Raw genomic sequence first — 25,172 nt, forward strand, 5'->3', positions numbered from 1 at the left:
TCTCACAGTTTAGTCTCTGCAGTCGGCCTTTATTTTGAAAGTCCCTGCCGGGGTCACGTGGTGGTCGGTGTGTGACTTGACTCCAGGTCGAAGGACGAGGTGAGGGAGAGAGAGGAGGAGAGAGGAGGAGAGAGAGAAGAGGCATGAATCATCAGGAGGAGACGGACTGATGAGAGACAGTCAGAGGACATCTGATCTGCAGGTCCCTGAACGCACCGCGGCGTCTCCTCCGCGTCTTTCTTGGTTCTTGTCTGGACCCGGTCTCTGGTCTTTGGTCTCAGGATGCCGGACCAGATCTCAGTGTGTGAATTCCTGTCCGAGACGACCGAGGACTACAACTCCCCCACCACGTCCAGCTTCACCACCCGGCTGCAGAGCTGCAGGAACACCGTCAGCATCCTGGAGGAGGTAGGTTGTCTGCCTGTCTGTCTGTGTGTCTGTCTGCCTGCCTCCTGTCTGTCTGCCTGTCTGCCTGTCTGTCTGCCTGCCTGCCTGCCTGCCTGCCTGCCTGTCTGTCTGTCTGTCTCCTCCATCCTGACCCCCCATCCCTGCCTCTCGGCCTGTGAAGCTCCGTTCTCCCCGGTGACTAGAACGACGGAGAAAACAATTTGGCGAACTCGTTTTACATTTCTGCTGATTTTATGTTTCATGATTTAATGACAAAAACAAACAATAATTCCGAGAAATTTCAGCGTGAGATATGAATCAAATCCTCTCCTCTGAAGTTCGGCGCACATATGAAAGGATTTCCCCTCAATGAGATCTTGGATGTGATGGTTGGTTGTCGCTGCTCTCTGCCGCCCTCCGCAGTGTTCTGGCGGTAGAAAACAAGCGAGCTGATGTTCACAGTTGACATGACCCTGAAGAGCGCGCTGCCCGGTGGATGATATGATCCCCGATTGGAAGATCGATCACAGAGATAACGGAAATATTTGAGCAATGGCTCCATGTTTGTCTTTTATTTCGCTAAATGTCAATGAAACACAGAAGTGGCAGATTTCTGAATGGAGTTTGGCTGAAGGGCGACTGAGAGAACGTCACCTTGAAGGGGCTGCAGTGTGTTTATATATTTATATATGTGACTGTATCTGCACCAATGTTGAAGTCATTTATATGAAATATGTTTAATATATTTCATAGATTATATTCTCAGTTGAACTGATTTAATATATTTCATCAGTTCATCCATTAATAAATTATAAATCTGTGGTGAAGTTATTAATACATTAATTAATATCTGAATAAGAATATTACCTTAATACCACCTTAAACATCATGTTTCACATTCATGTGGTGACACTAAACTCTACTTCCTGTCTTCATTAATGGCTTTTCAAAGTAAGGTGTTTTTAAGAGGACAAATAAAAAAAACACTGACATTATATTATATTAATTAATTACAATGTTTATTAAGTTAATTAAGTCCTCACATGACCTGAGTGCACCACGTGGACTCAGCTGTGCTGCATTCACTGACAGGCTGTAAACGTTTCAGACTGCACATATGATGATGATGATGATGATGATGATGATGATGGTTGGAGTCACACCACATGGTCGCCTTGACGACCCACATCCTCCGGCCAGGTTTCCATAGCAACAGAGGAAACTGTTGGCCTGAGAAGAGTGTCGCATCTGGTCAAACACACACACACACAGAGCTTTTATTTTGAAGGAATGGATGGAAGTATAATAATAATATATAATAATTATAATGATATATTTATTATTGATTCATATTCAGTTCATTCATTTGTATTCAGCCTTTTTCTCTTCCAGCGATCGACCGATATTGATTAATTAGGGCAAATACAGATATTGATTATTTGTAATCAAGGAAATCGATATTGGAACTGATAAACATTTGGAGTAAAAATGAAAATGTGAATTTGTACAACAAGCAGTGGTGAAATGTAACTAAGTACATTTACTCAAGTATGTATGTGAGTACAGTTTGAATGTCCTCAACCACAAACAGGATGTATGAACACGTTTCCTCTACTGTTTATTTCATTATAAATCTTATTTCTTTTTTTAAAGTATTTTATTGCCTTTATTGGATAGGACAGCTGAAGATAGACAGGAAGGGGGTGCAGAGAGAGGGGATGACACACAGCAAAGGGCCGCAGGTCGGATTTGAACCCTGGGCCGCTGCAGCAAGGACTGATGGCCTCGGGTACATGGGTCGCCAGCTCTACCCACGGAGCTAACCAGGCGCTCTATAAATCTTATTTCTAATGTGTCTGTCTGTCTGCCTGTCTGTCTGAAGGCTCTGGACCAGGACCGCTCAGCCCTCCAGAAGGTGAAGAAGTCGGTTAAATCCATCTACAGCTCAGGACAAGGTACAGATCAGATCCTGGTTCAGTTTTATCTTAAAGCTCCTGTATGTAACATTAAACTGTAGCTTACAGCGCCACCAGTGGTCGTTCATTAAACTGTAGCTAACAGCGCCACCAGTGGTCGTTCATTAAACTGTAGCTAACAGCGCCACCAGTGGTCGTTCAGTGAACTGTAGCTAACAGCGCCACCAGTGGTCGTTCATTAAACTGTAGCTAACAGCGCCACCAGTGGTCGTTCATTAAACTGTAGCTAACAGCGCCACCAGTGGCCGTTCATTAAACTGTAGCTAACAGCGCCACCAGTGGTCGTTCATTAAACTGTAACTAACAGCGCCACCAGTGGTCGTTCATTAAACTGTAGCTAACAGCGCCACCAGTGGTCGTTCAGTGAACTGTAGCTAACAGCGCCACTAGTGGTCGTTCAGTGAACTGTAGCTAACAGCGCCACCAGTGGTCGTTCATTAAACTGTAGCTAACAGCGCCACCAGTGGTCGTTCATTAAACTGTAGCTAACAGCGCCACCAGTGGTCGTTCATTAAACTGTAACTAACAGCGCCACCAGTGGCCGTTCATTAAACTGTAGCTAACAGCGCCACCAGTGGTCGTTCATTAAACTGTAACTAACAGCGCCACCAGTGGTCGTTCATTAAACTGTAGCTAACAGCGCCTCCAGTGGTCGTTCATTAAACTGTAGCTAACAGCGCCACCAGTGGTCGTTCATTAAACTGTAGCTAACAGCGCCTCCAGTGGTCGTTCATTAAACTGTAGCTAACAGCGCCACCAGTGGTCGTTCAGTGAACTGTAGCTAACAGCGCCACCAGTGGTCGTTCATTAAACTGTAGCTAACAGCGCCACCAGTGGTCGTTCAGTGAACTGTAGCTAACAGCGCCACCAGTGGTCGTTCATTAAACTGTAGCTAACAGCGCCACCAGTGGTCGTTCAGTGAACTGTAGCTAACAGCGCCACCAGTGGTCGTTCATTATACTTTAGCTAACAGCGCCACCAGTGGTCGTCCATTAAACTGTAGCTAACAGCGCCTCCAGTGGTCGTTCATTAAACTGTAGCTAACAGCGCCACCAGTGGCCGTTCATTAAACTGTAACTAACAGCGCCACCAGTGGTCGTTCATTAAACTGTAACTAACAGCGCCACCAGTGGTCGTTCAGTGAACTGTAGCTAACAGCGCCACCAGTGGTCGTTCAGTGAACTGTAGCTAACAGCGCCACCAGTGGTCGTTCATTAAACTGTAGCTAACAGCGCCTCCAGTGGTCGTTCAGTGAACTGTAGCTAACAGCGCCACCAGTGGTCGTTCAGTGAACTGTAGCTAACAGCGCCACCAGTGGTCGTTCATTAAACTGTAACTAACAGCGCCACCAGTGGTCGTTCAGTGAACTGTAGCTAACAGCGCCACCAGTGGTCGTTCAGTGAACTGTAGCTAACAGCGCCACCAGTGGTCGTTCATTAAACTGTAGCTAACAGCGCCACCAGTGGTCGTTCATTAAACTGTAGCTAACAGCGCCACCAGTGGTCGTTCATTAAACTGTAGCTAACAGCGCCACCAGTGGGCGTTCATTAAACTGTAGCTAACAGCGCCACCAGTGGTCGTTCAGTGAACTGTAGCTAACAGCGCCACCAGTGGTCGTTCATTAAACTGTAGCTAACAGCGCCACCAGTGGTCGTTCAGTGAACTGTAGCTAACAGCGCCTCCAGTGGTCGTTCATTAAACTTTAGCTAACAGCGCCACCAGTGGTCGTTCATTAAACTGTAGCTAACAGCGCCTCCAGTGGTCGTTCATTAAACTGTAGCTAACAGCGCCACCAGTGGCCGTTCATTAAACTGTAACTAACAGCGCCACCAGTGGTCGTTCAGTGAACTGTAGCTAACAGCGCCACCAGTGGTCGTTCAGTGAACTGTAGCTAACAGCGCCACCAGTGGTCGTTCATTAAACTGTAGCTAACAGCGCCACCAGTGGTCGTTCATTAAACTGTAGCTAACAGCGCCACCAGTGGTCGTTCAGTGAACTGTAGCTAACAGCGCCACCAGTGGTCGTTCAGTGAACTGTAGCTAACAGCGCCACCAGTGGCCGTTCATTAAACTGTAACTAACAGCGCCACCAGTGGTCGTTCAGTGAACTGTAGCTAACAGCGCCACCAGTGGTCGTTCAGTGAACTGTAGCTAACAGCGCCTCCAGTGGTCGTTCATTAAACTGTAGCTAACAGCGCCACCAGTGGTCGTTCAGTGAACTGTAGCTAACAGCGCCACCAGTGGTCGTTCATTAAACTGTAGCTAACAGCGCCACCAGTGGTCGTTCATTAAACCGTAGCTAACAGCGCCACCAGTGGTCGTTCATTAAACTGTAGCTAACAGCGCCACCAGTGGTCGTTCATTAAACTGTAGCTAACAGCGCCACCAGTGGTCGTTCATTAAACTGTAGCTAACAGCGCCACCAGTGGTCGTTCATTAAACTGTAGCTCACAGCGCCACCAGTGGTCGTTCATTAAACTGTAGCTAACAGCGCCACCAGTGGTCGTTAATTAAACTGTAGCTAACAGCGCCACCAGTGGTCGTTCAGTGAACTGTAGCTAACAGCGCCACCAGTGGTCGTTCATTAAACTGTAGCTAACAGCGCCACCAGTGGTCGTTCATTAAACTGTAGCTCACAGCGCCACCAGTGGTCGTTCATTAAACTGTAGCTAACAGCGCCTCCAGTGGTCGTTCATTAAACTGTAGCTAACAGCTTTGGACCGTTAGCTCCATGCTAATAACTAGCTCGCTGTTTACCAATCAGCCATCAGCCAACACCACGAAGCAACCAACACCAGACCCACAATGCAACACCAAGATACAGCTGGACAACCCCAGTTAGCTTAGCTACAGTTAGCTAGCTGGATGCCCCTCCCTCACATCACTCTCAGCTAGTAGAAAGCTATCGTTAGCTTTGTGCTGTTAGCATCATTTATGTTTAAATACATAAATACATACACAATACATGTTCACTCTCTGTTCACACACACTGACTCACACACTCACACACACACTGACTCACACAGTTGATTGTTGTTGTTGATTGTTGTTGTTGTTGTTGTGGAGCAGAGCATGCTGGGAACCAGGAGAGCTTCAGTCAGGCTCTGGAGCGACTGGGAGGAAACCAGTCTGAACTGGGAGCTGCTTTCGTTAAGTTCTCCTGCCTTGTTAAAGAACTTGCCGCTCTGCTCAAGAACCTGGTCAGTCAATCAATCAATACATTAATCAATACATCAATCAGTCAGTGCTTTCAGCTGTTGATAATGAAGGTGTGTCTCGTGTTCAGCTGCAGAGTTTGAGCCATAACGTGGTCTTCACTCTGGACTCGCTGTTGAAAGGAGACCTGAAGGGAGTTAAAGGGGTCGGACTGTTTCTTCCTGTTTAATCTATAAATCACTGAATTATTGATTATTGTCCATCAGCTCATCCAACGTTTCTGTTTCAGGACCTGAAGAAACCCTTCGATAAAGCCTGGAAGGACTACGAGACCAAGTTGTGAGTGGGTTTGAACTCTTCGATAGTAATGAAGACTTTATTGATCGTCCTCCTCCGGCTCTTACAGACTGTTGTTAATGATTTAATATGTTCCTCTTTATGCTGATGACACTGTCATTTACTTCCTAGCTTAGCTTGTTGCCGGGTCACGGTGTGTCTCCTGTGAGCCGGTCCACTTTCACACCGTGAAGCCCTTCTCAATCCTCTCGGGCAGACGTAGTATTTTAATATTGAGCTTCTTAATTGGCCCTCGAGGTCGCTCAGCTCACCCACCTTGTGCTAACGTTAGCTAGCTCATCACCACTTCACTCCCTGAAAGAGCTATCTTGGCGTCCTTTGGGTCGGTTTCTTGTTTTTAACCAGTTCAGAGTTTTATGAGTCACTGGTCACCATCAGTGAGGGTGAACTCGAGCATTTATTATCCAGGTTAACGAGGATGGAGGTACAAACACAACCTCAGTAAACCTGGCTGCGTATTGAGTCTGTGTTTCCCAGAGCTGCAGTGAACGTCTCATACCTCCACACAGCCTGTTAATGATCAGACACACGTTAACGGTGCGTTCAATGAACACTTCGATCAGTTCTGCTTGATTTGAACTGTTAATGTGGACGCATGCTAGCTATATGCTAGTTAGCTTGACATAAGCTTGTTGTTAATTGGCGGAGCTGTTAGCTGTTAGCTGTTAGCTGTTAGCTGGCGGGGCTGTTAGCTGTAGGGGCTGTTAGCTGTTAGCTGTTAGCTGTAGGGGCTGTTAGCTGTTAGCTGTTAGCTGGCGGGGCTGTTAGCTGTTAGCTGGTGGGGCTGTTAGCTGTTAGCTGTTAGCTGTAGGGGCTGTTAGCTGTTAGCTGTTAGCTGTAGGGGCTGTTAGCTGTTAGCTGTAGGGGCTGTTAGTTGTTAGCTGTTAGCTGGCGGGGCTGTTAGCTGTTAGCTTGGGCTGGGGCTGTTAGCTGTTAGCTGTAGGGGCTGTTAGCTGTTAGCTGTTAGCTGTAGGGGCTGTTAGCTGTTAGCTGTTAGCTGGCGGGGCTGTTAGCTGTTAGCTGTAGGGGCTGTTAGCTGTTAGCTGTTAGCTGGCGGGGCTGTTAGCTGTTAGCTGTTAGCTGTTAGAGTGATGTCTCTGTTTGTGTTTTCCAGCACAAAGATCGAAAAGGAGAAGAGAGAACACGCTAAACAACACGGGATGATCCGAACTGAGATCACAGGAGCTGAAATCGCTGAAGAGATGGAGAAAGAGAGGAGGCTGTTCCAGCTGCAGATGTGTGAGGTACCTGGCAGCGCCCCCTACAGGCTGACGCAGTCACTACAGGCAGCAGGACTGTTTTACACCTGACTTAGATTCGACCTCACAGACCTGAACTGTGTGATTGATTGACAGCTGTGATTGATTGACAGCTGTGTGATTGATTGACAGCTGTGTGATTGATTGACAGCTGTGATTGATTGACAGCTGTGTGATTGATTGACAGCTGTGTTTGATTGACAGCTGTGTGATTGATTGACAGCTGTGTGATTGATTGACAGCTGTGTGTTTGATTGACAGCTGTGTGATTGATTGACAGCTGTGTGATTGATTGACAGCTGTGTTTGATTGACAGCTGTGTGATTGATTGACAGCTGTGATTGATTGACAGCTGTGGGATTGATTGACAGCTGTGGGATTGATTGACAGCTGTGTGATTGATTGACAGCTGTGTGTTTGATTGACAGCTGTGTGATTGATTGACAGCTGTGTGATTGATTGACAGCTGTGATTGATTGACAGCTGTGTTTGATTGACAGCTGTGATTGATTGACAGCTGTGGGATTGATTGACAGCTGTGGGATTGATTGACAGCTGTGATTGATTGACAATTGTGTGTTTGATTGACAGTATCTGATCAAAGTCAATGAGATAAAGACGAAGAAGGGCGTGGACCTGCTGCAGAACCTCATCAAGTACTACCACGCTCAGTGCAAGTAAGAACACTTGAGATGAGATTCAAACCATGTTTTATTTTGAAAAACCCAATCAGCTTCTGGTCTCGTTTTCCTGTTTGCAGTTTTTTTCAGGACGGTTTGAAGACGGCCGACAAACTGAAGCAGTACATCGAGAAACTGGCTGCCGACCTGTTCAATGTAAGATCCTTGTATGTTCTAATAAACAGCGCAGGTGAGCTCAGGTGAGCTCAGGTGTGACCTCTGCTGTCTCCACAGATCAAACAGAGTCAGGACGAGGAGAAGAAGCAGCTGACAGCTCTTAGAGATCTCATCAAGACCTCCTTACAGCTGGACCAGAGGGAGGTACAGCACCTGGGAGGGTGGGGCGGGGTTTAACAGAGTGAGGCAAGGTCAGCCAGTAAGGGGGCGTGGTCTGCTGGTTAACACATCGCTATGGTTACTGAATTCATCCAGATTATAAAATGAGCAGTGAAACATTAATGTGAAGGTCTGTGATTGGCTGTCAGTGAAATGCATTCTGGGAGTTGTAGTTGACGGATGTCTTCTAACAGTCTTTAGTTTCATGAAGAACCGAACGCCTCACACCTGCTCAGAGCTGATTGGCTGAGAGATAACGGGGCGGGGCCAGGGGCAGAGTCTAATGTGATACAAATTACCACTTTATTGACCTCTGACCTCTCTCTCTCTCTCTCTCGCCCTCTCTGACTGAAGTCCAGGAGAGTAAGTCTGCCTCGCTATCGTCACTTTAAAGCTGCATCTTCATCACTTTGTGATTAATTGTGATTTATTGATCTGGTATTGCTGCTGTGAATCATAAATAACGATATTACAATAAATATAAAGTCTGATACAGAAAGTTAACAATACAATAATAAGTTAGTGTTGTCAATGTATTGATCACAGGTTCACCTACAGAAGCTCACTGCATCTGAATTTCACTGTAACTGTATGTTTACGCTGTTATATTTATTGATATATATTTAGCATTAATATATGATTAAAACATACATATAACACATAACACAGCTGTTAATTCCTGTTTGACATTATTGTATCAATCAAGCTAATCAACAATCCATGACCATGTGACTGCAGTGTGTATGTGTGTGTGTATATAACATCATTACACACACATATTGAGCAGCTTTAAGGTAATACAGTTTACAGCAGCGAGTGTCTCCCTCAGGGTCCAGATCACCTGCAGAGAGAATTATTGATTATATTAATTAACATTCTAATAAAAACAGCTCAAGTCCTGTGTTTCATTAAGTCCAGAGTGTTCACTATAAAATACATATAAAAAAGTAACTGCTCTGTTGAGCTGTATTGATCTGACAGAAAGATGAATAAATGTATAGAATAACAGAGAACATAAATAAACAGTTATACTTACAGGACATCATCATCCAATATGAGCTTCATACACATATTCTTTATTATTATTTGATTGCCTACAACAATATTATATCATGTATGAATGTGAAGGAAGGACAACAGACATTATATATTTACTATTATTATATTCTGTACATTAATATATAATCTTTATATATGTGTTTACTGTATAATATATACTCTTTATGTGTGTAGTGTATAATATATAATCTTTATGTGTTTACTGTATAATATATCATCTTTATATATGTTTACTGTATATTGTATCATCTTTATATGTGTTTACTGTATAAGATATATTCTTTATTTATGTGTTTTTTAGGACTCTCAGAGTAAACAGAGTGGTTACAGTATGCACCAGCTGCAGGGAAACAAGGAGTTTGGCAGCGAGAAGAAAGGATACCTGCTGAAGAAGAGCGATGGGTACGACTGTCTGTTCACCTGTACAGGTGTTACAGACCTTCTGATTGGTCGATACTATATTTGCACAGTCAGTATGTTGGTCAATAACTTTGTTTCATGATTATTTTCCGTTTCTGCCAAACTCCAGTCAAAAGTTGTCAGTTTTAAGCTTCACTCAGTTCTGTCTTCATCAGGCTGAGGAAGGTCTGGCAGCGAAGAAAGTGTTCTGTGAAGAGTGGCGTCCTCACTATTTCTCACGCTACGGTAAGCACTACATCTCCCATCATGCACTGCACCAGTCAACAGGTAATAAAAGGTTAATTTTCTCTTTAAGAAAGTTTTAATTATTCAACACTTAACACACAGTCAGTCTGTGTTAATGAAAAATGAGAGCAGTAGAGGATCCATGATGGTGCCCTGAGGAACTCCACAAACTTCTGTTGGAACCAAACCAGATTTATTGAAGTCCAACTAAAATGATAAGAAAACGGTTTATATATATCGTTGTAAAAGTAAAGTTCAATTCAATTCTTATAAATTCAATTCAATTTTATTTGTATAGCGCCAATTCATAACAGAAGTTATCTCAGGACACTTTTCAAATAGAGCAGGTCTAGACCGAACTCTTGATACTTATTTAGAGACCCAACATTAATTACAGTGAGAACGCCTAACTTTAGTACCACCATTTGTAGAGCAAGCACTTTAATTGGCGACAAGGGCAAGGAAAAACTGCCTGTTAAAAGGCAGAAACCTGCCTAAGGTTTTTTTTTTTTTTTTTTTTTTTTTTTTTTTTACAGAAGTTCCTCCGGCTTTCATAGGTGGGTGGTCTGCCGATCTTTGTAACATTTTACAGAGACACAGTATGGGGTGAGAGGGATTGTTAAGGAGAGAGGAGAGAGAGAGAGAGAGAGAGAGAGCGAGAGACAGACAGACAGACAGGTGCACAGCAACAACAGTATTGGCAATGGCAGTCAAGCAGGACCATGGCCGGAGGCTCCACCAGGATCCATGAGAACCTGCGAGACGAGAAAGCACAAGAACTCCGGGGAAGAAGTGAAGTTAGTAACATGCATTAATGGAACATGAATGAGTGCAGAAAGAGAGAGGAAGAGAGGAGCTCAGTGCACCATGGGAAATCCCCCGATAGTCTAGGCCTATAGCAGCATAACTAAGGGATGGTTCAGGACTCACCTGATCCAGCCCTAACTATAAGCTTTATCAAAGAGGAATGTCTTAAGCCTACTCTTGAATGTGGTGAGGGTGTCTGCCTCCCGAACCACAACTGGAAGCTGGTTCCACAGGAGAGGAGCTTGGTAACTGAAGGCTCTGGCTCCTGTTCTACTTTTAGAGACTATAGGAACCACAAGTAGCCCAGCATTCAGAGAAAGTAGTGTTCTAGTGGGGTAATAGGGTACTATGAGCTCTTTAAGATATGAAGGGGCCTGACCATGAAGAGCTTTATAGGTGAGGAGGAGGATTTTAAATTCTATTCTACATTTTACAGGGAGCCAGTGCAAAGAAGCTAGTACAGGAGAGATGTGATCTTTTTTCTAGTTCCTGTCAGTACTCGTGCTGCAGCGTTCTGAATTAATTGGAGCGTTTTAATGGACTTATTGGAGCAACCTGATAATAAAGAGTTGCAGTAATCCAGCCTTGAAGTAACAAATGCATGGATTAGTTTTTCTGCATCTGTCTGTGATATTATGTGTCTAATTTTTGTAAAATTAAAAATTAAATGAAAGAAGGCAGTCCTAGAGGTCTGCTTTATGTGGGAGTTAAATGACAAATCCTGATCAAAGATAACTCCAAGATTCCTGACAGTGGTGCTAGAGGCCAAGGTAATGCCATCTAGAGTAACTATATCTTTAGACAGTGAGTCTCTAAGGTTTTTGGGGCCAAGAACAAGAATTTCGTTTTTTTCTGAGTTTAACATCAGAAAATTGCAGCTCATCCAGGATTTTATGTCCTTAAGACATGTTTGTAATTTAGATAATTGATTAATTTCATCGGGCTTGATCGATAGATATAACTGCGTATCATCTGCATAACAGTGAAAGTGAATGGAGTTATTCCTAATAATGTTGCCTAAAGGGAGCATATATAAAGTAAATAGTATTGGTCCAAGTACAGAACCTTGTGGAACTCCATGACTAACTGTAGTTTTTATTGAAGATTCATCATTAACATGTACAAACTGCGAGCGATCTGATAAATATGACTTAAACCAGGTTAGTGCAGTTCCTTTAATGCCAATTTGATGCTCAAGTCTCTGTAAAAGAATATTATGGTCAATGGTGCCTGAATTGGACCAAAAAAGATGTTGGTACCGTAATTCAGCACAACCTTACTTCTTGTGGCAATTTTTATCCTTTTTAACAAGGACATTAGCGTTAAGCTAGCTGACACATAGTAAGGTAGACATTTACCTCACCAGCACCAGCTTCCAGTTGTGGTTCGGGAGGCAGACACCCTCACCACATTCAAGAGTAGGCTTAAGACATTCCTCTTTGATAAAGCTTATAGTTAGGCTGGATCAGGTGAGTCCTGAACCATCCCTTAGTTATGCTGCTATAGGCCTAGACTACCGGGGGATTTCCCATGGTGCACTGAGCTACTCTCTTCCTCTCTCTTTCTGCACTCATTCATGTCCCTTTAATGCATGTTACTAACTCCACTTCTTCCCCGGAGTTCTTGTGCTTTCTCGTCTCGCAGGTTCTCATGGATCCTGGTGGAGCCTCCTGCCATGGTCCTGCTTGACTGCCATTGCCAATACTGTTGTTGCTGTGCACCTGTCTGTCTGTCGCTCTCTCTCTCTCTCTCTCTCTCTCTCTCTCTCTCTCTCTCTCTCTCTCTCTCTCTCTCTCACCCCAACTGGTCGAGACAGACGACCACCCACCTAGAGCCGGAGGATCTGTCCTAGGTTTCTGCCTTTTAACAGGCAGTTTTTCCTTGCCCTTGTCGCCAGTGCTTGCTCATGGTGGTACTGTTGGGTCTCTGTAATTAATGTTAAAGAGTTCGGTCTAGACCTGCTCTATTTGAAAAGTGTCCTGAGATAACTTCTGTTATGAATTGGCGCTATACAAATAAAATTGAATTGAATTGAATTGAATTGCTATACCCAGAAATAGAAAACGGAACTTGCTTGGGGGGGTTTGAGGGCATCAAAGTAGTTTTTTTAGGCAATTATTTCATTAATTTTAATATCTGGCCCTCTGTGATGGTAAATACGCCTATGCTCGACAGAGGTGGTGGTACTCAATAAGAAGTAAGGGTCCTCAAGTGGACAAAAGTCTGAAGTGAGTAATGGCCCTCTTCAAGCCCTGCCTGCTTGCAGCTAGCTGGCTAACATTAGCTTGCTCCCTAATGCAATTGCTTACAAAATCCTATCTGAGTGGATACGTTAGTTGGCTAACGTTAGCTTCCCTAGCTAATGTGATCCATGATAGTAACTTATGTATTCTGACAAATGGTGTTGATGTTGGCCAACCATAAATGCTGTAGCGGCACAAAGCTAACGATAGCTTTCTACTAGCCAAAAGCGATGCGAGGCAGGGCATCCAGCTCGCTAACTGTAGCTAAGCTAACTGAGGTTGTCCAGCTGGCTGTGTCTTGGTGTTGCATTGTGGGTCTGGTGTTGGTTGCTTCATGGTGTTGGCTGATGGGCTGATTTGTAAACGACGAGCTAGTTAGTAGCATGGAGCTAACGGTCCAAATGAAATATAGGAACATTGCAGATAGTAACGTTATTCTAAATATGATTGCTGCTGCAGTTCACTGAACGGCCACTGGTGGCGCTGTTAACTACAGTTTAATGTAGCTTTAATAAAAGTCAGTTTTAATGGCGTCTCAGTAAAATAGTCACTGGCAGGAAGAATCTGCTTTAATGGAGTCAGCTTTCAGTCTGTTTATGCTGAGTCACATGATTAAATATTCAGCTGTTCTGGTGTCAGGTGACAGAAAATCATTTCTGATGTTTATCAGGAGCACATTGAACACTACACTGCTGATCTTTCATGAAATACAAATTAATGATCAGTTTTTATATTGATCTCATTTTTTCACTACATTTGTCTGTTCTGATCTGATATCAGTTGAACTGTTACTTAATCTCTTAGTCTGTCTGTCTGTCTGTCTGTCTCCCAGTCAAACAGACAGCCGGTCAGGTTGAACCTGCTCACCTGTCAGGTGAAACCCAGCACAGAGGACAAGAAGTGCTTCGACCTGATCTCCCGTAAGTGACGCTGGTTCCAACATTCCGATTTATATTTTATATAATAAGGTGAAATAATCTGTAGACTTTACAAACCCACTGATGTGTTATGTGATGTTATGTGATTGTGATGAATAAATGCTGGAAACATTTGAAGAGCAGTGAGTCGACGCCCTCTGGTGGACAAACTGTGGTTTATAAATGAGTGCTGGCCTCTTTACTTCTTCTTCTGTGGTTTGTCCTGCAGACAATCGGACGTACCACTTCCAGGCTGAAGACGAGTCGGAGTTCATCAGGTGAAACATTCATCACTTCCTCTTTAATCTGATCCTCAGATCTCCTCCCACCTGTCCAACGCTCTGTGTGTGTGTGTGTGTGTGTGTGTGTGTGTGTGTGTGTGTGTGTGTGTGTGTGTGTGTGTGTGTGTGTGTCTGTGTGTGTGTGTGTGTGTCTGTGTGTGTGTGTCTGTGTGTGTGTGTGTGTGTGTGTGTGTGTGTGTGTGTGTGTGTCTGTGTGTGTGTCAGCTGGGTGTCTGTGTTGACCAACAGTAAGGAGGAGGCTCTGAACGTAGCGTTTCAGGGCGGAGGTCAGAGTTCAGGCGTGGAGGAAGAGGAGGAGCTAACCAAGAGCATCATCGACGAGGTTCTGCGGTCACCAGGCAACGACACCTGCTGCGACTGTGGAGCCACAGGTGAGTGTGTGTGTACCTGCAGCAGGTAACTTTATCCCGACAGTCCAACCTGAGACAGATAATCTGTGACATAATCAGGTTCTTCTGGCTCCTCCCACTGCTCCTAATGATGTTTGGACGAATCCTCCGGGCCCGAATGAAAACAACCAATCAGAGCCAAGTGATCGTTTAGATCCTGTAAGGAACTGGAACATTTTGAATAAGAGACTCAGTCAGGTTGAGTTTAAATATGGTCACATCAGTGTTCAATAACCCCAAAAACCACTCCCATACAGCTGATTATTAATGCTAATCATGCTAATTGTCCAACATATGTAAGTTAGCATCAGTCAGTTTCTAGATGCTGCAGATGCACACTGTACATTTCTTACATTCCTGGTTGCTGCAGACAGGAGCACTATGAAGAACAATATGTGGAGGACAAGTACAAGTACCTTGAATCTGTACTCAAGTAAATGTACTGAGTTACTTTTCACCACTTTAGATCCTCGTTGGATCTCCACCAACCTCGGTGTTCTGACCTGCATCGAGTGTTCAGGGATCCACAGGGAGATGGGAGTCCACGTGTCCCGAATCCAGAGTCTGGAACTGGACAAACTGGGAACCTCTGAGCTGCTGGTAACCTTGTCTGTCTGCCTGCCTGCCTGTCTGCCTGCCTGTCTGTCTGTCTGCCTGTCTGCCTGCCTGTCTGTCTGTCTGTCTGCCTGTCCGTCTGTCTGTTTACACTGTCTCTCCTTCCTTCCTGCCAGCTTGCTAGGAATGTTGGGAACTGTAGTTTCAATGAGATCATGGAGGCCAGCCTACCATCTCCATCTCTGAAGCCGTCAGCCTCCAGCGACATGTGAGTGTGTGTTTACTATCTGTACTGAACAGCCATCTTTGTTTATGTGGATGGTTTGTACATAGAAATGAATTAAATCTGTTAATCTACTGCGTCTGCAGGACGGCGAGGAAGGAGTTCATCAATGCCAAGTACATCGACCGCAAGTTTGTCAGGCGTGCCATCTCCATGGCGGCCAGCAGGCTGGATGATGTGTACGAAGTGGTGCGATCCAGAGACCTGCTGTCAATCATCCAGCTCTACGCTGAGGGGGTGGAGCTGCTGCAGCCCCTCCCTGAACCAGGAAAGGTTGGTTGGATGTCACACCTGTCAATCATTACATCCACCTGGACGTTAGTTAAAGAGAAACACCACGGGGTTCCCTAGTTCAGGGTCTCAGGAGGGTCTAGTTGTCCATCAGGAGGTGTCAATGGTTCCCAGGTCTTTTCGTCACGGGTCAGCAAGACATCATGTCGGGCACGCCTTGACCCGACTCCGGCACATGTCAGCGCATTTAAACTCGTAATGAAATCGCAAATTAGCGCCCTATCAGAGGGCATCTGGGGAATTTAAATGGGTCTTCCAGTGCTATATGGGGAGGTTCTAGGTGTCCATTAGGAGGTGTCAGTTGCTCTCAGGGAGGTTCCTGTTGTCTTTCAGGGATATTGAGAGGTAGAAATTCTTCTTTGTGTTTATAAATCCCAGGATCTGTGAAGACTCTAAGGACTTTCAGGGTAGACCCAGAGTTCTTTGAAGCAACTTCCCAGGTCCCATCCCAGGGGATGGAGGTTTTTAGGAGGGTCTGGTGCTACAAATGGATGTTCTACAAGTCCTTTAGGAGGACTGAAGGATAGGAAGGTTCTTTTAGGAGGTTCTGATGGTACCAGGGTTCCTTTGGATCATGCAGTCTTGGTGGAGGTCTGAGTGCTGTTATATTTACGTTAAGTTATTTTTATAATTCGTTATGTTTTTTGTTCAGGAGGCGGGAGAAACGGCGTTACATTATTGTGTTCGGACGGCTGATCACTCCTCTCTCCACCTGGTCGACTTCCTGGTCCAGAACAGGTATGAAACTGTGTGTGGATGTGTCTAAAATTATTTTTAGATATCTATAACAGGAAGGGCTGATTTTATCACTGATGTCTTTGAGGTCTGCCCTAAGGGTCCCGGATTTTGGCTTCACTGTTTTCGCAGTGTGTTAATGTGTGTGTCTGTCTGCAGTGGTAACCTGGACGGACAGACTGACGGAGGGAACACAGCTCTGCATTACTGCTGCCTGTACAACAAACCACAGTGTGTGAAACTGCTACTGAGAGGAAAACCTGACATCCACATCAGTAAGAACACCATCAGTAGGACAGGATGCAGACAGGTCCATAAAGGAGCAGTGCTACTTTTATGTAAACCGGGGGTGTTCAAACCTTTGCCCTTGGAGGACCAAAACTGAAACTCAACGGTGGGCCAAGAGCCAAAAGCAGACACCTGTTGTAAGGATTAGAAGCAAAATGGTTCCAGGATCCCAAGTTCCCTTAACTGACTGACTTAACGCAGTGTCACTCTTCCAGTTGTATATAAAAATAATTAATAATTAGGGATCCTACAGCTATTTTACCTGATGATAAATAAATAAATAAAACACCATAAACTGTGATCTGTTTTTAAATTTTTTTATTCATTTTTAAGAGTGGTTAGCCTAGCTTAGCTCAAAAACTGGAAGCAGGGGGAAACTGTTAACCTAGTTCTGTCATTAAGCATCTGCTTGTTTCCTGTATCTTCTTAGCCAATCAGAGTGGCGAGACGGCACTGGACATTGCCCGCAGACTGAAGAAGTCCCAGTGTGAAGAACCGGTAGGAAGCATGTCAATATCTGGTTTACTATTGCCCATTCTGATTGACTGGCAGGTGACAATAACTTTTAGTAACCAGAATAGTATAAAGGCTCCGACACACTCCGACACACTTGGTGTGATCCACACTCCACTCCAGTAAAGCACAATAACGTTGTTTGCCAACCAACAGAACAGTCAGGAAGAAGAAAGAACCTGTGTAGTTATCTTTTATTGATTGTTCTCTGAGCCATCCTAAGTACTGGGAGCAGTGGGCAGCCACAGTGTGGACCAACTCCAGGGCTGATCCAGAGCCTTGGTCAACGGCACTGACTGGAGGAATCAACCTCACATACGTAGTTTGATAGTGGAGAAAACCCACGCAAACACAGGGCGAACATCCACACAGAAAGGCCCGTCAGTGCTAACCACTGAGCTGCCGGGGAATGAAAATGGTGATCTCACAACAGCATTCTTGAATTCTTTGTATTATTTCAAAGACAAATTATATAAATGTGAGTAACGGATTTCATCCTCAACACAAGCATCCATTTTGTTATCTGGAACACATGTGCTTTGCGTACGGTCGGGGTGGTGACTGGTGAAGTCAGGTTTTATCCATCACTTCGGCCTTCAGTGACTCAGTAGAGCGTATCATTGACCCTTTTTGCTAATGATTGATGTAGATTGGTGTTTTGTTAACATTAGTTAACTTAAGATGTGACTATATACATTTTATCTGCATTAACATTAGCTGTGTGTCTCCCAGTTGGTGGAGGCGGTCTGTGGCAGGTTTAACCCTCATGTTCACGTTGAATACGACTGGAACCTCAGACTGGACGAACTGGATGAAAGCGACGACGAACTGGACGACAAGGTAACCACAGAACAACAACCTCCTGCTTCCTCCTCTGCTTGTCCCGTATGACCTCCTGCTGCTCCTCACTCTTCCCTCTCCACCTCCTCCTGCAGCCCAGTCCTGTGAAGAAGGAGCGTTCTCTCCGTCCTCAGAGCTTCTGTCCGTCCTCTAGCGTTTCCTCTCAGGAGAAGCTTTCTCTGCCGGCCTCCTTCATTCCTCCTCACAGGGACAAGCAGCGTCTCTCCTATGGGGCGTTTGCCAACCCCGTCTACAGCACCTCCTCCGACAATCCTCCATCCCCCGGGCCCGACACCTCGGGACCTTCGCCGTCTGCCAGGAGCCATGGGAAAGGTGAGAGGTGAAGGAGAGTCCTTCTCACAGATCCAAAGGTTTCTGAAGGTTTTAGGAGCTTTAGAAGTTCTTGACCGGTTCGGGAGGTTTGAGAAGAGACTTGTTGGGTCTTTGTTGTGGGTATTTTTCTGTTTTAGCACTTCATCAGGAGTCATTAATAACAAGCTCATCATGTTTAGTTAGGAGTCTAATTAGCTGATAATGATCCTGATCAGCCTGATCAGTAATCAATACTCTCATTATTAAAGCATTAATCAACCTTATCAGCCTTTAGTAGTTAGCTAGTGTCTCTGTTGTGGAGACCAAACGTTAACAATGATCCATATTAGCAGTTTGAATCCAACTAAAAGCTCCCTGCACCAAACTCCCTTTATCACCTGGCTGAGTCCTTGCTGTGGTGTCATCCTCTCTCTCCCCCCTGTCCTGTCACTCTTCAGCTAAAGGCCGTCATATCACCAATAATTAACTGTAATGTGTGATGTCACTGATTTCTCCCTCAGGCCCCACCACCGGCCCACCCACTTCCCTCCCCCTCACCTCTCAGACCACTGGAGGAGGAGGAGGAGGAGGAAGCTCCAGCCTGAAGAAGAGACCCCCCCCACCTCCACCTGGACACAAGCGTACCCTGTCCGACCCCCCCAGCCCAGTCCTGCAGGGACCTGCCGGTAAAGGTAAGACTGCAGCGACTCGCCACACAATCTGAAACTCCTCAACCATCTGACCTCTGACCCTCAGTGGAAATCTGTTTCATACAGGAAGTGAGCTGACCCCCCCACCTGGAAACAGGACCCACAAGTTTGAGGGGATCCAGCAGCAGCAGAGGTACTTTTACACATAAAATGCTAAAAACAAAGTACAAAGTGTGGTAAAGGTGACCTTTGACTTCTCCTGACCCTCTCCAGTACGACCTCCAGTAAGTCCACACTGGGACCCAGAGTTCTGCCCAAACTACCTCAGAAAGGTGAGTGCTGCTTGTTGACCATCAGGAACATTTCAGCCTGTAAAGGTCATACAGGTACTAACCCACCAGGGGGAGATAGCGAGAGAGAGTCTATACTGCAGTCAGCCACCAGGGGGAGATAGCGAGAGAGAGTCTATACTGCAGTCAGCCACCAGGGGGAGATAGCAGAGAGAGTCTATACTGCAGTCAGCCACCAGGGGGAGATAGCGAGAGAGAGTCTATACTGCAGTCAGCCACCAGGGGGAGATAGCGAGAGAGAGTCTATACTGCAGTCAGCCACCAGGGGGAGATAGCGAGAGAGAGTCTATATTGTAGTCAGCCACCAGGGGGAGATAGCGAGAGAGAGTCTATACTGCAGTCAGCCACCAGGGGGAGATAGCGAGAGAGAGAGTCTATACTGCAGTCAGCCACCAGGGGGAGATAGCGAGAGGAGTCCATTCTGCAGTCAGCCACCAGGGGGAGATAAGAGAGAGAGTCTATACTGAGTCAGCCACCAGGGGGAGATAGCGGGAGAGAGAGTCTATACTGCAGTCAGCCACCAGGGGGAGATTCAGCAGCCGATCAGGAACTTTATTTGAACCTGTTGGTTTTGTCTTTCAGTGGCTTTAAGGAAGATCGACACCATCCACCTCCCCTCTGTGGACAAACCCAGCCAGCCTCCAGACCTCCTCCATAAACCCTCCACCTCCCAGCCCGACCCCCAGAAGTCTCCCCCCTTTATTGACGCCTCCCCTAAACCCCCCCTCACCCCCGTGGACTCCACCCAGAGAGCCCCATTGGCTGAAAAGCCCCAGCTGTCTGACCTCCCCCCCAAACCTCTCCTGTCTGACCTCCCCCCTAAACCCCTCCTCAAAGACCTTCCACCCAAACCACAGATCGCAGACCTCCCCCCGAAACCGCCGCTCAGCGATAGGCCCGGCCCCACTCCTGTTGCTACAGAGATGCAGGGATCCAAGATGGCGGCAGCGATGGAGAGCCAGTCGTCTGTCCAGCAGGGGGAGTTGTCACCCCGACCGGCAGCCGGAGACGTTGATGAGTCGCCGCCGGGCGCCGTGGAGACGCCCGTCCCACTGCCGCGCAAAATCAACTCTGTGAGGGTCCTTCAGATGATAAAACGGGTTCTCACAGTTCAGAACCGAAACTGACTGTTGTTTCTCTCCAGGTGAAGAGTAAAATCCGGAGGGTGAAAACCATCTACGACTGTCAGGCTGATAACGAAGACGAGCTAACCTTCGCAGAGGGCGAGGTCATCATCGTCACCGGAGAGGAGGACCAGGAGTGGTGGGTAGGTGACTCAGGTTTTAATATCTGGACTGAGTCGGCGCGTAGAAAACTGCTGCAGCTTCACATTAAAAGCATTTAACTGGAGAAACACCTGTTTAGTTTTATTTTGAAGTAAGCCAGTCACAGGAAGTGCAGTTAGCAGACACTGGCTGCTGTCGATAAAAACACTTTGTTCTGACAGATCAGCAGTAATGCAACAGGTAACTGTCAGACAGGTAACCACAGTCATATATGTCATATAATCGTAATAGTATAATTTTGGCCATAATTACGCAGCCCTAAGCTGTACAGCCAGGAGCATACGGACAGAATAACACAGAATCAATGAATCAAACTATTGATTGAATAACGTTGAATAATAAAACTTGATTTATTAATCAGGGTTATATTTTATTATGGCTCAGGCTCTAACACTTACCTGTTCAAACCCCTTTAAAGGACCAATACAACCCATTAAATGCAGTTTTAATTGCTCTTCACTGTCACTGAAAGGTTTTTTCTGCCCTAGAATAACTTTATATTCAGACGTTCAGAAAAAGAAAACAACCTTCTGAGGAAGAAGGTTTAAGGAACTAATAGGTCCTGTTGGTGCAACCAGTGGGACCAGTTCTCGATTCCCATCCCTTCCTTCCTCTGAGCAGGAGATATTCTACAGCTGTTGTCCCTCTGACTCGTTCAACAACCACGATACATATATAGCCCCAGCACTCCACTTTAAACAAATACTGGTTAATGAGTCGAAAATCAGTTTATATCGGTTACAGCTGTGACTTCATCGCTACGCCGACCCCTGGATGGATCATCGTACCACAAACTGGTTGATGGTCCCATTATAAAGTTATGAATCTGCCGACTGAAGCTTTGCTGCTAACAGTGTCTCCAGTCTCAGGATAGGTCAAGGGTCAGTGGCGACAAGAGTAATATTGGCTCAGGGTTGTTGGCGTTGTCAGCAAGCCACGCTGCGCTAACATTTACAGAGGTAGATCAGATCTGTCCATTTGTAAGAGCATGTCTGGTCTGTGGATGCTAATACAGCTAGCACGTGGGATCCCCTTAAAGGGATAACACTGGTGACCTCAGCAGTAAAAGAATCTGTCTGTTTTCTCAGATCGGACACATCGAGGGACAGCCGGAGAGGAAAGGAGTCTTCCCCATGTCCTTCGTCCACAACCTGATTGATTGACAGCTGTAGAGACGAGTGTGAGGCCACCGCACAGTAGCATGAGCCCCACCCACCCACCTGCTGAGGTCACACAGGTGACAGTGGGCGGAGTCGGTCAGTCAGTGAGTAACCAGCTGACCTCAGTTAATGAAGTCTTCGCTGTAAATAGACCGTATTATTCTGCCTAACAGTGTTACCATAGCAACCCAGCATGCAGACCCGGGCGGGCCGTAGCAAAGGAGTCTGCAGAGAAGGAAAAAACACACAGGTGACAGGAAAGGTCAGAGGTCATCTGACTGACGGCGCCCTCTGCTGGCCGAGCGGCTCATCACACCAGCAGCCAGAGACACAGAAGCACAAACAAAAGCACAACGTCTTTATTCAGTTTATGCTTTCTGCATCCACGTTGTTTCATATCATCATATTTAAAACAGCTGCCTGTATCTGTAACCTGCCAACATTTTACTAGTAATATGTTAGTAAACTGCAACCCAACCACGGATTTTGTCCAGCTCGGGCCGCCCCTCCAGCCCCCTCCAGCCCCTCCAGCCCCCTCCAGCCCCCCTCCAGCCCCCTCCAGCCCCTCCAGCCCCCTCCAGCCCCTCCAGCCCCACCAGCCCCGCCAGCCCCCTCCAGCCCCCTCCAGCCCCTCCAGCCCCCTCCAGCCCCTCCAGCCCCACCAGCCCCGCCAGCCCCCTCCAGCCCCCTCCAGCCCCCTCCAGCCCCCTCCAGCCCCCTCCAGCCCCCTCCAGCCCCCCGCCAGCCCCCTCCAGCCCCACCAGCCCCCTCCAGCCCCCTCCAGCCCCTCCAGCCCCACCAGCCCCCACCAGCCCCTCCAGCCCCCTCCTGCTACGTTAGCCAGCTAGTAATTCATCTGTGTTAACACGCAAGCAAACATTAGCCATCATTGTCCAGCTAAAAGCACAATATGACAATATCTTCCCCAACTTTGTAGTAATGTTAGCTCTGACTTTGGACTGTGTTGTTTGTAGACGTTAGCGGACTCCTCCACAATGAGCAGCTGCAGTCACAATAGCGCTGAATTACTGGAGTTCAGTTTCAGAGAGTCAGTGTGACTTTTCCTTCTCTTCAGATTCCTCAAATCTCTCCAAAGCCGACTCTGTAAACTGTATCTACTGTATCTACTGTATCTTACGTATATAAAACACACCCGTGTGTCCTGACGTCCGTCTGTCTCTGCACATATTGAACACACCTGTGCATGTTTCTGTGCAGGTCCTGATTAACCCGGTTTCATCTCAGCTGAGTCTTATGTTCTTAAAGTTTGACTTTTCTTTGTGAAGTGAAAATGATGCCGACTTTTCCAGTTAAATCTGTGAATCAATCTGAGAGTCCCAGAGAGCACCGCTGTAAGACACGTCCAATCAGGGACTTCATTATATATTATAATATATATTATATATATATGAATATTATAATATGCATCATATATATAATATTCAATCTATATTATAATAGTCAATACATATGAATATTATAATATAATATGACTCAGAGAAAGAGAAACGTTAATGTAAACTGTTGAGGACCCAGGATTGACCCCTGTGGTACACCGTAGATGACAATAATTGACTATCTGTCAAAAGTTAAATGAAGAACTTTTAAAATTAGTTTAAGAAATTATATTTACTCACTGATGATGTAATTAAGGTATTATAACGTGATCAATATATGGATGAATTGGCTGTAATATGTTAAAGTAAACTTTATAAAATAACATAAAAACTGTCAATAACTTTACACATTGAACACAGTTCTTTCATCAATATTAAAGGTTTTCATTTATTATATTATATTCAGTCATTTTACAGTCTTCAGCCCCGAACTCGGGGACAACTCTTGAATTTGCTCTTAAGGTATCTGTGAGATACAAACTATAAATTCTACCTGTAATGTAAATAAAGGTTTTTTTACCCTTTAAAAAATATTGAATTAAGTTGAAAGTCATTCCTTCTTGAAATCTCCTGAATTACGTAATTAACCCTCCTGTTATCTTTTGTCATTGAGGTCAATTAAACATCCAGAAATCAATTAAAGTTGATGTGTCAGCTGACGGTTTAAATGTTCTTTCACCAGTGTGGAAACATCAAAGTCCTCGAAGGAACGAAGACACAAACAAACGGCCCTTTCCACCGAATCGCTGCCTTTTCCGTCTCTTACAGGAATAAATATGCATGAAAACTATCAGTCTGCATAATACTTTATATTATTAATATATATTATTTATATTATATATATTGTTTATATTATTAATCAAAGTGTCTGCACTTGGAAAATCATTCATCCAGACACATGACCAACAGGAAGTACATCAGTGGAGTATAACTGAGAATATCTCACGTGTTATAATAACATAATCAACGTTTATATAATTATTTATTATTATTATTATGGATTTTATTAAAACACCTGAAGCTGCTCAATGCTCTCAGACTATTAGCATTGATGCTAATGTGGGTACATTTCATGTATTTACTTAAAATAAAAAATAAAATCTTCCATTAGAAACGATATAAAACATGAAGATACATCCAGAGATAAATAAAAAAAGGTTTCTGTTGAAACATTTCATCATTTAATTTTATGTTTAGGTAAAATTAAATTAGCAAAAGTCAAACTGAGCTCAAAGATAATGTTATAATAATATTATAATATAATAATATTATAATAATATAACAGGAGGGTTTAGGAGCTTCCTGATGAACGGACCAATCAGAAGCTGATTCAGAAGATGATGATTGGTGGAGTCAGACAGTGAGAGGAAGGTCTCTGCTTCCTCCTGATCAATAACAGTCTGTTTATTCTGCAGTCATAATCAATAAGAGCTGATCAATCTGTCCACACAGACCAATATTTGGTCATTAGCTAGCATTAGCCACAGTTTGCTAATGTTAGCTTGAAGCTCAAACAGGAAACAGGAGGAAGCTAACGCTAAGAAGGCTAACATGCTAACTGAAAATAAACAGTTCAACCAATCAAACAAATCTGACCAATCGTTGTTCTGATCCATACGATCAATTTATTGGAGGTTTTATTCTCACTGGAACAAGTTGATATTTTCACTTTCTAAAAAAAATGTCTGAAACCATCAAAGTGAGAAACTCTCTGATGCTAACCAGTTAGCAGCATTAGCATTAATAACCAGCTGTATGGACGATAGCTCAGCAGCTGATTGGCTGATTGGGATTCAGTCTGAGGTTATTGATATGATCAATACATTGGTGTGAGGCTGTGGTATTATATTAATGTATTAATCCAGTCCATTTCCATTCACCTCCTTTATTGTCCCAATCAGCCAATCAGCTGCTGGTTATCAATGCTAATGCTGCTAACTGGTTAGCATCTGTCAGAAACTATGAAATATTGTTTGAACTGATGTTTCCCCAGAATGCAG

The 25,172-nt window shown here is 45.0% G+C and overlaps 1 protein-coding gene across 3 annotated transcripts; it reads left to right on the forward strand.

Moving 5' to 3' along the window:
• Positions 1 to 51: 51 nt before the first annotated feature.
• On the forward strand, positions 52 to 22,315 carry asap1a (ArfGAP with SH3 domain, ankyrin repeat and PH domain 1a). 3 transcript variants are annotated; one of them, XM_051394415.1, is made up of 29 exons: positions 52 to 408; positions 2,270 to 2,342; positions 5,432 to 5,562; positions 5,649 to 5,723; positions 5,808 to 5,857; positions 6,990 to 7,119; positions 7,726 to 7,811; positions 7,895 to 7,970; positions 8,049 to 8,135; positions 8,505 to 8,513; positions 9,511 to 9,611; positions 9,785 to 9,854; positions 13,737 to 13,824; positions 14,051 to 14,099; positions 14,328 to 14,494; positions 14,979 to 15,112; positions 15,244 to 15,335; positions 15,437 to 15,623; positions 16,294 to 16,379; positions 16,536 to 16,651; positions 17,095 to 17,162; positions 17,910 to 18,017; positions 18,113 to 18,350; positions 18,851 to 19,021; positions 19,106 to 19,172; positions 19,253 to 19,311; positions 19,912 to 20,402; positions 20,474 to 20,596; positions 21,704 to 22,315. In XM_051394415.1, the coding sequence occupies exons 1-29, from the start codon at positions 283 to 285 to the stop codon at positions 21,776 to 21,778; spliced, it is 3,333 nt and encodes a 1,110-aa protein (XP_051250375.1). In that variant the 5' UTR covers positions 52 to 282; the 3' UTR covers positions 21,779 to 22,315. The 3 variants fall into 3 exon arrangements, with proteins under 3 accessions (XP_051250375.1, XP_051250376.1, XP_051250377.1); XM_051394416.1 differs by lacking the exon at positions 8,505 to 8,513; XM_051394417.1 differs by lacking the exons at positions 52 to 408; positions 2,270 to 2,342; positions 5,432 to 5,562; ... (1 more) ...; positions 5,808 to 5,857; positions 8,505 to 8,513 and adding an exon at positions 5,984 to 6,412.
• The last annotated feature ends 2,857 nt before the right edge of the window (positions 22,316 to 25,172 follow it).

This window comes from Dicentrarchus labrax, unplaced genomic scaffold, assembly GCF_905237075.1.
Source record: "Dicentrarchus labrax unplaced genomic scaffold, dlabrax2021, whole genome shotgun sequence".
In the NCBI taxonomy this organism is placed as follows: domain Eukaryota; kingdom Metazoa; phylum Chordata; class Actinopteri; family Moronidae; genus Dicentrarchus; species Dicentrarchus labrax.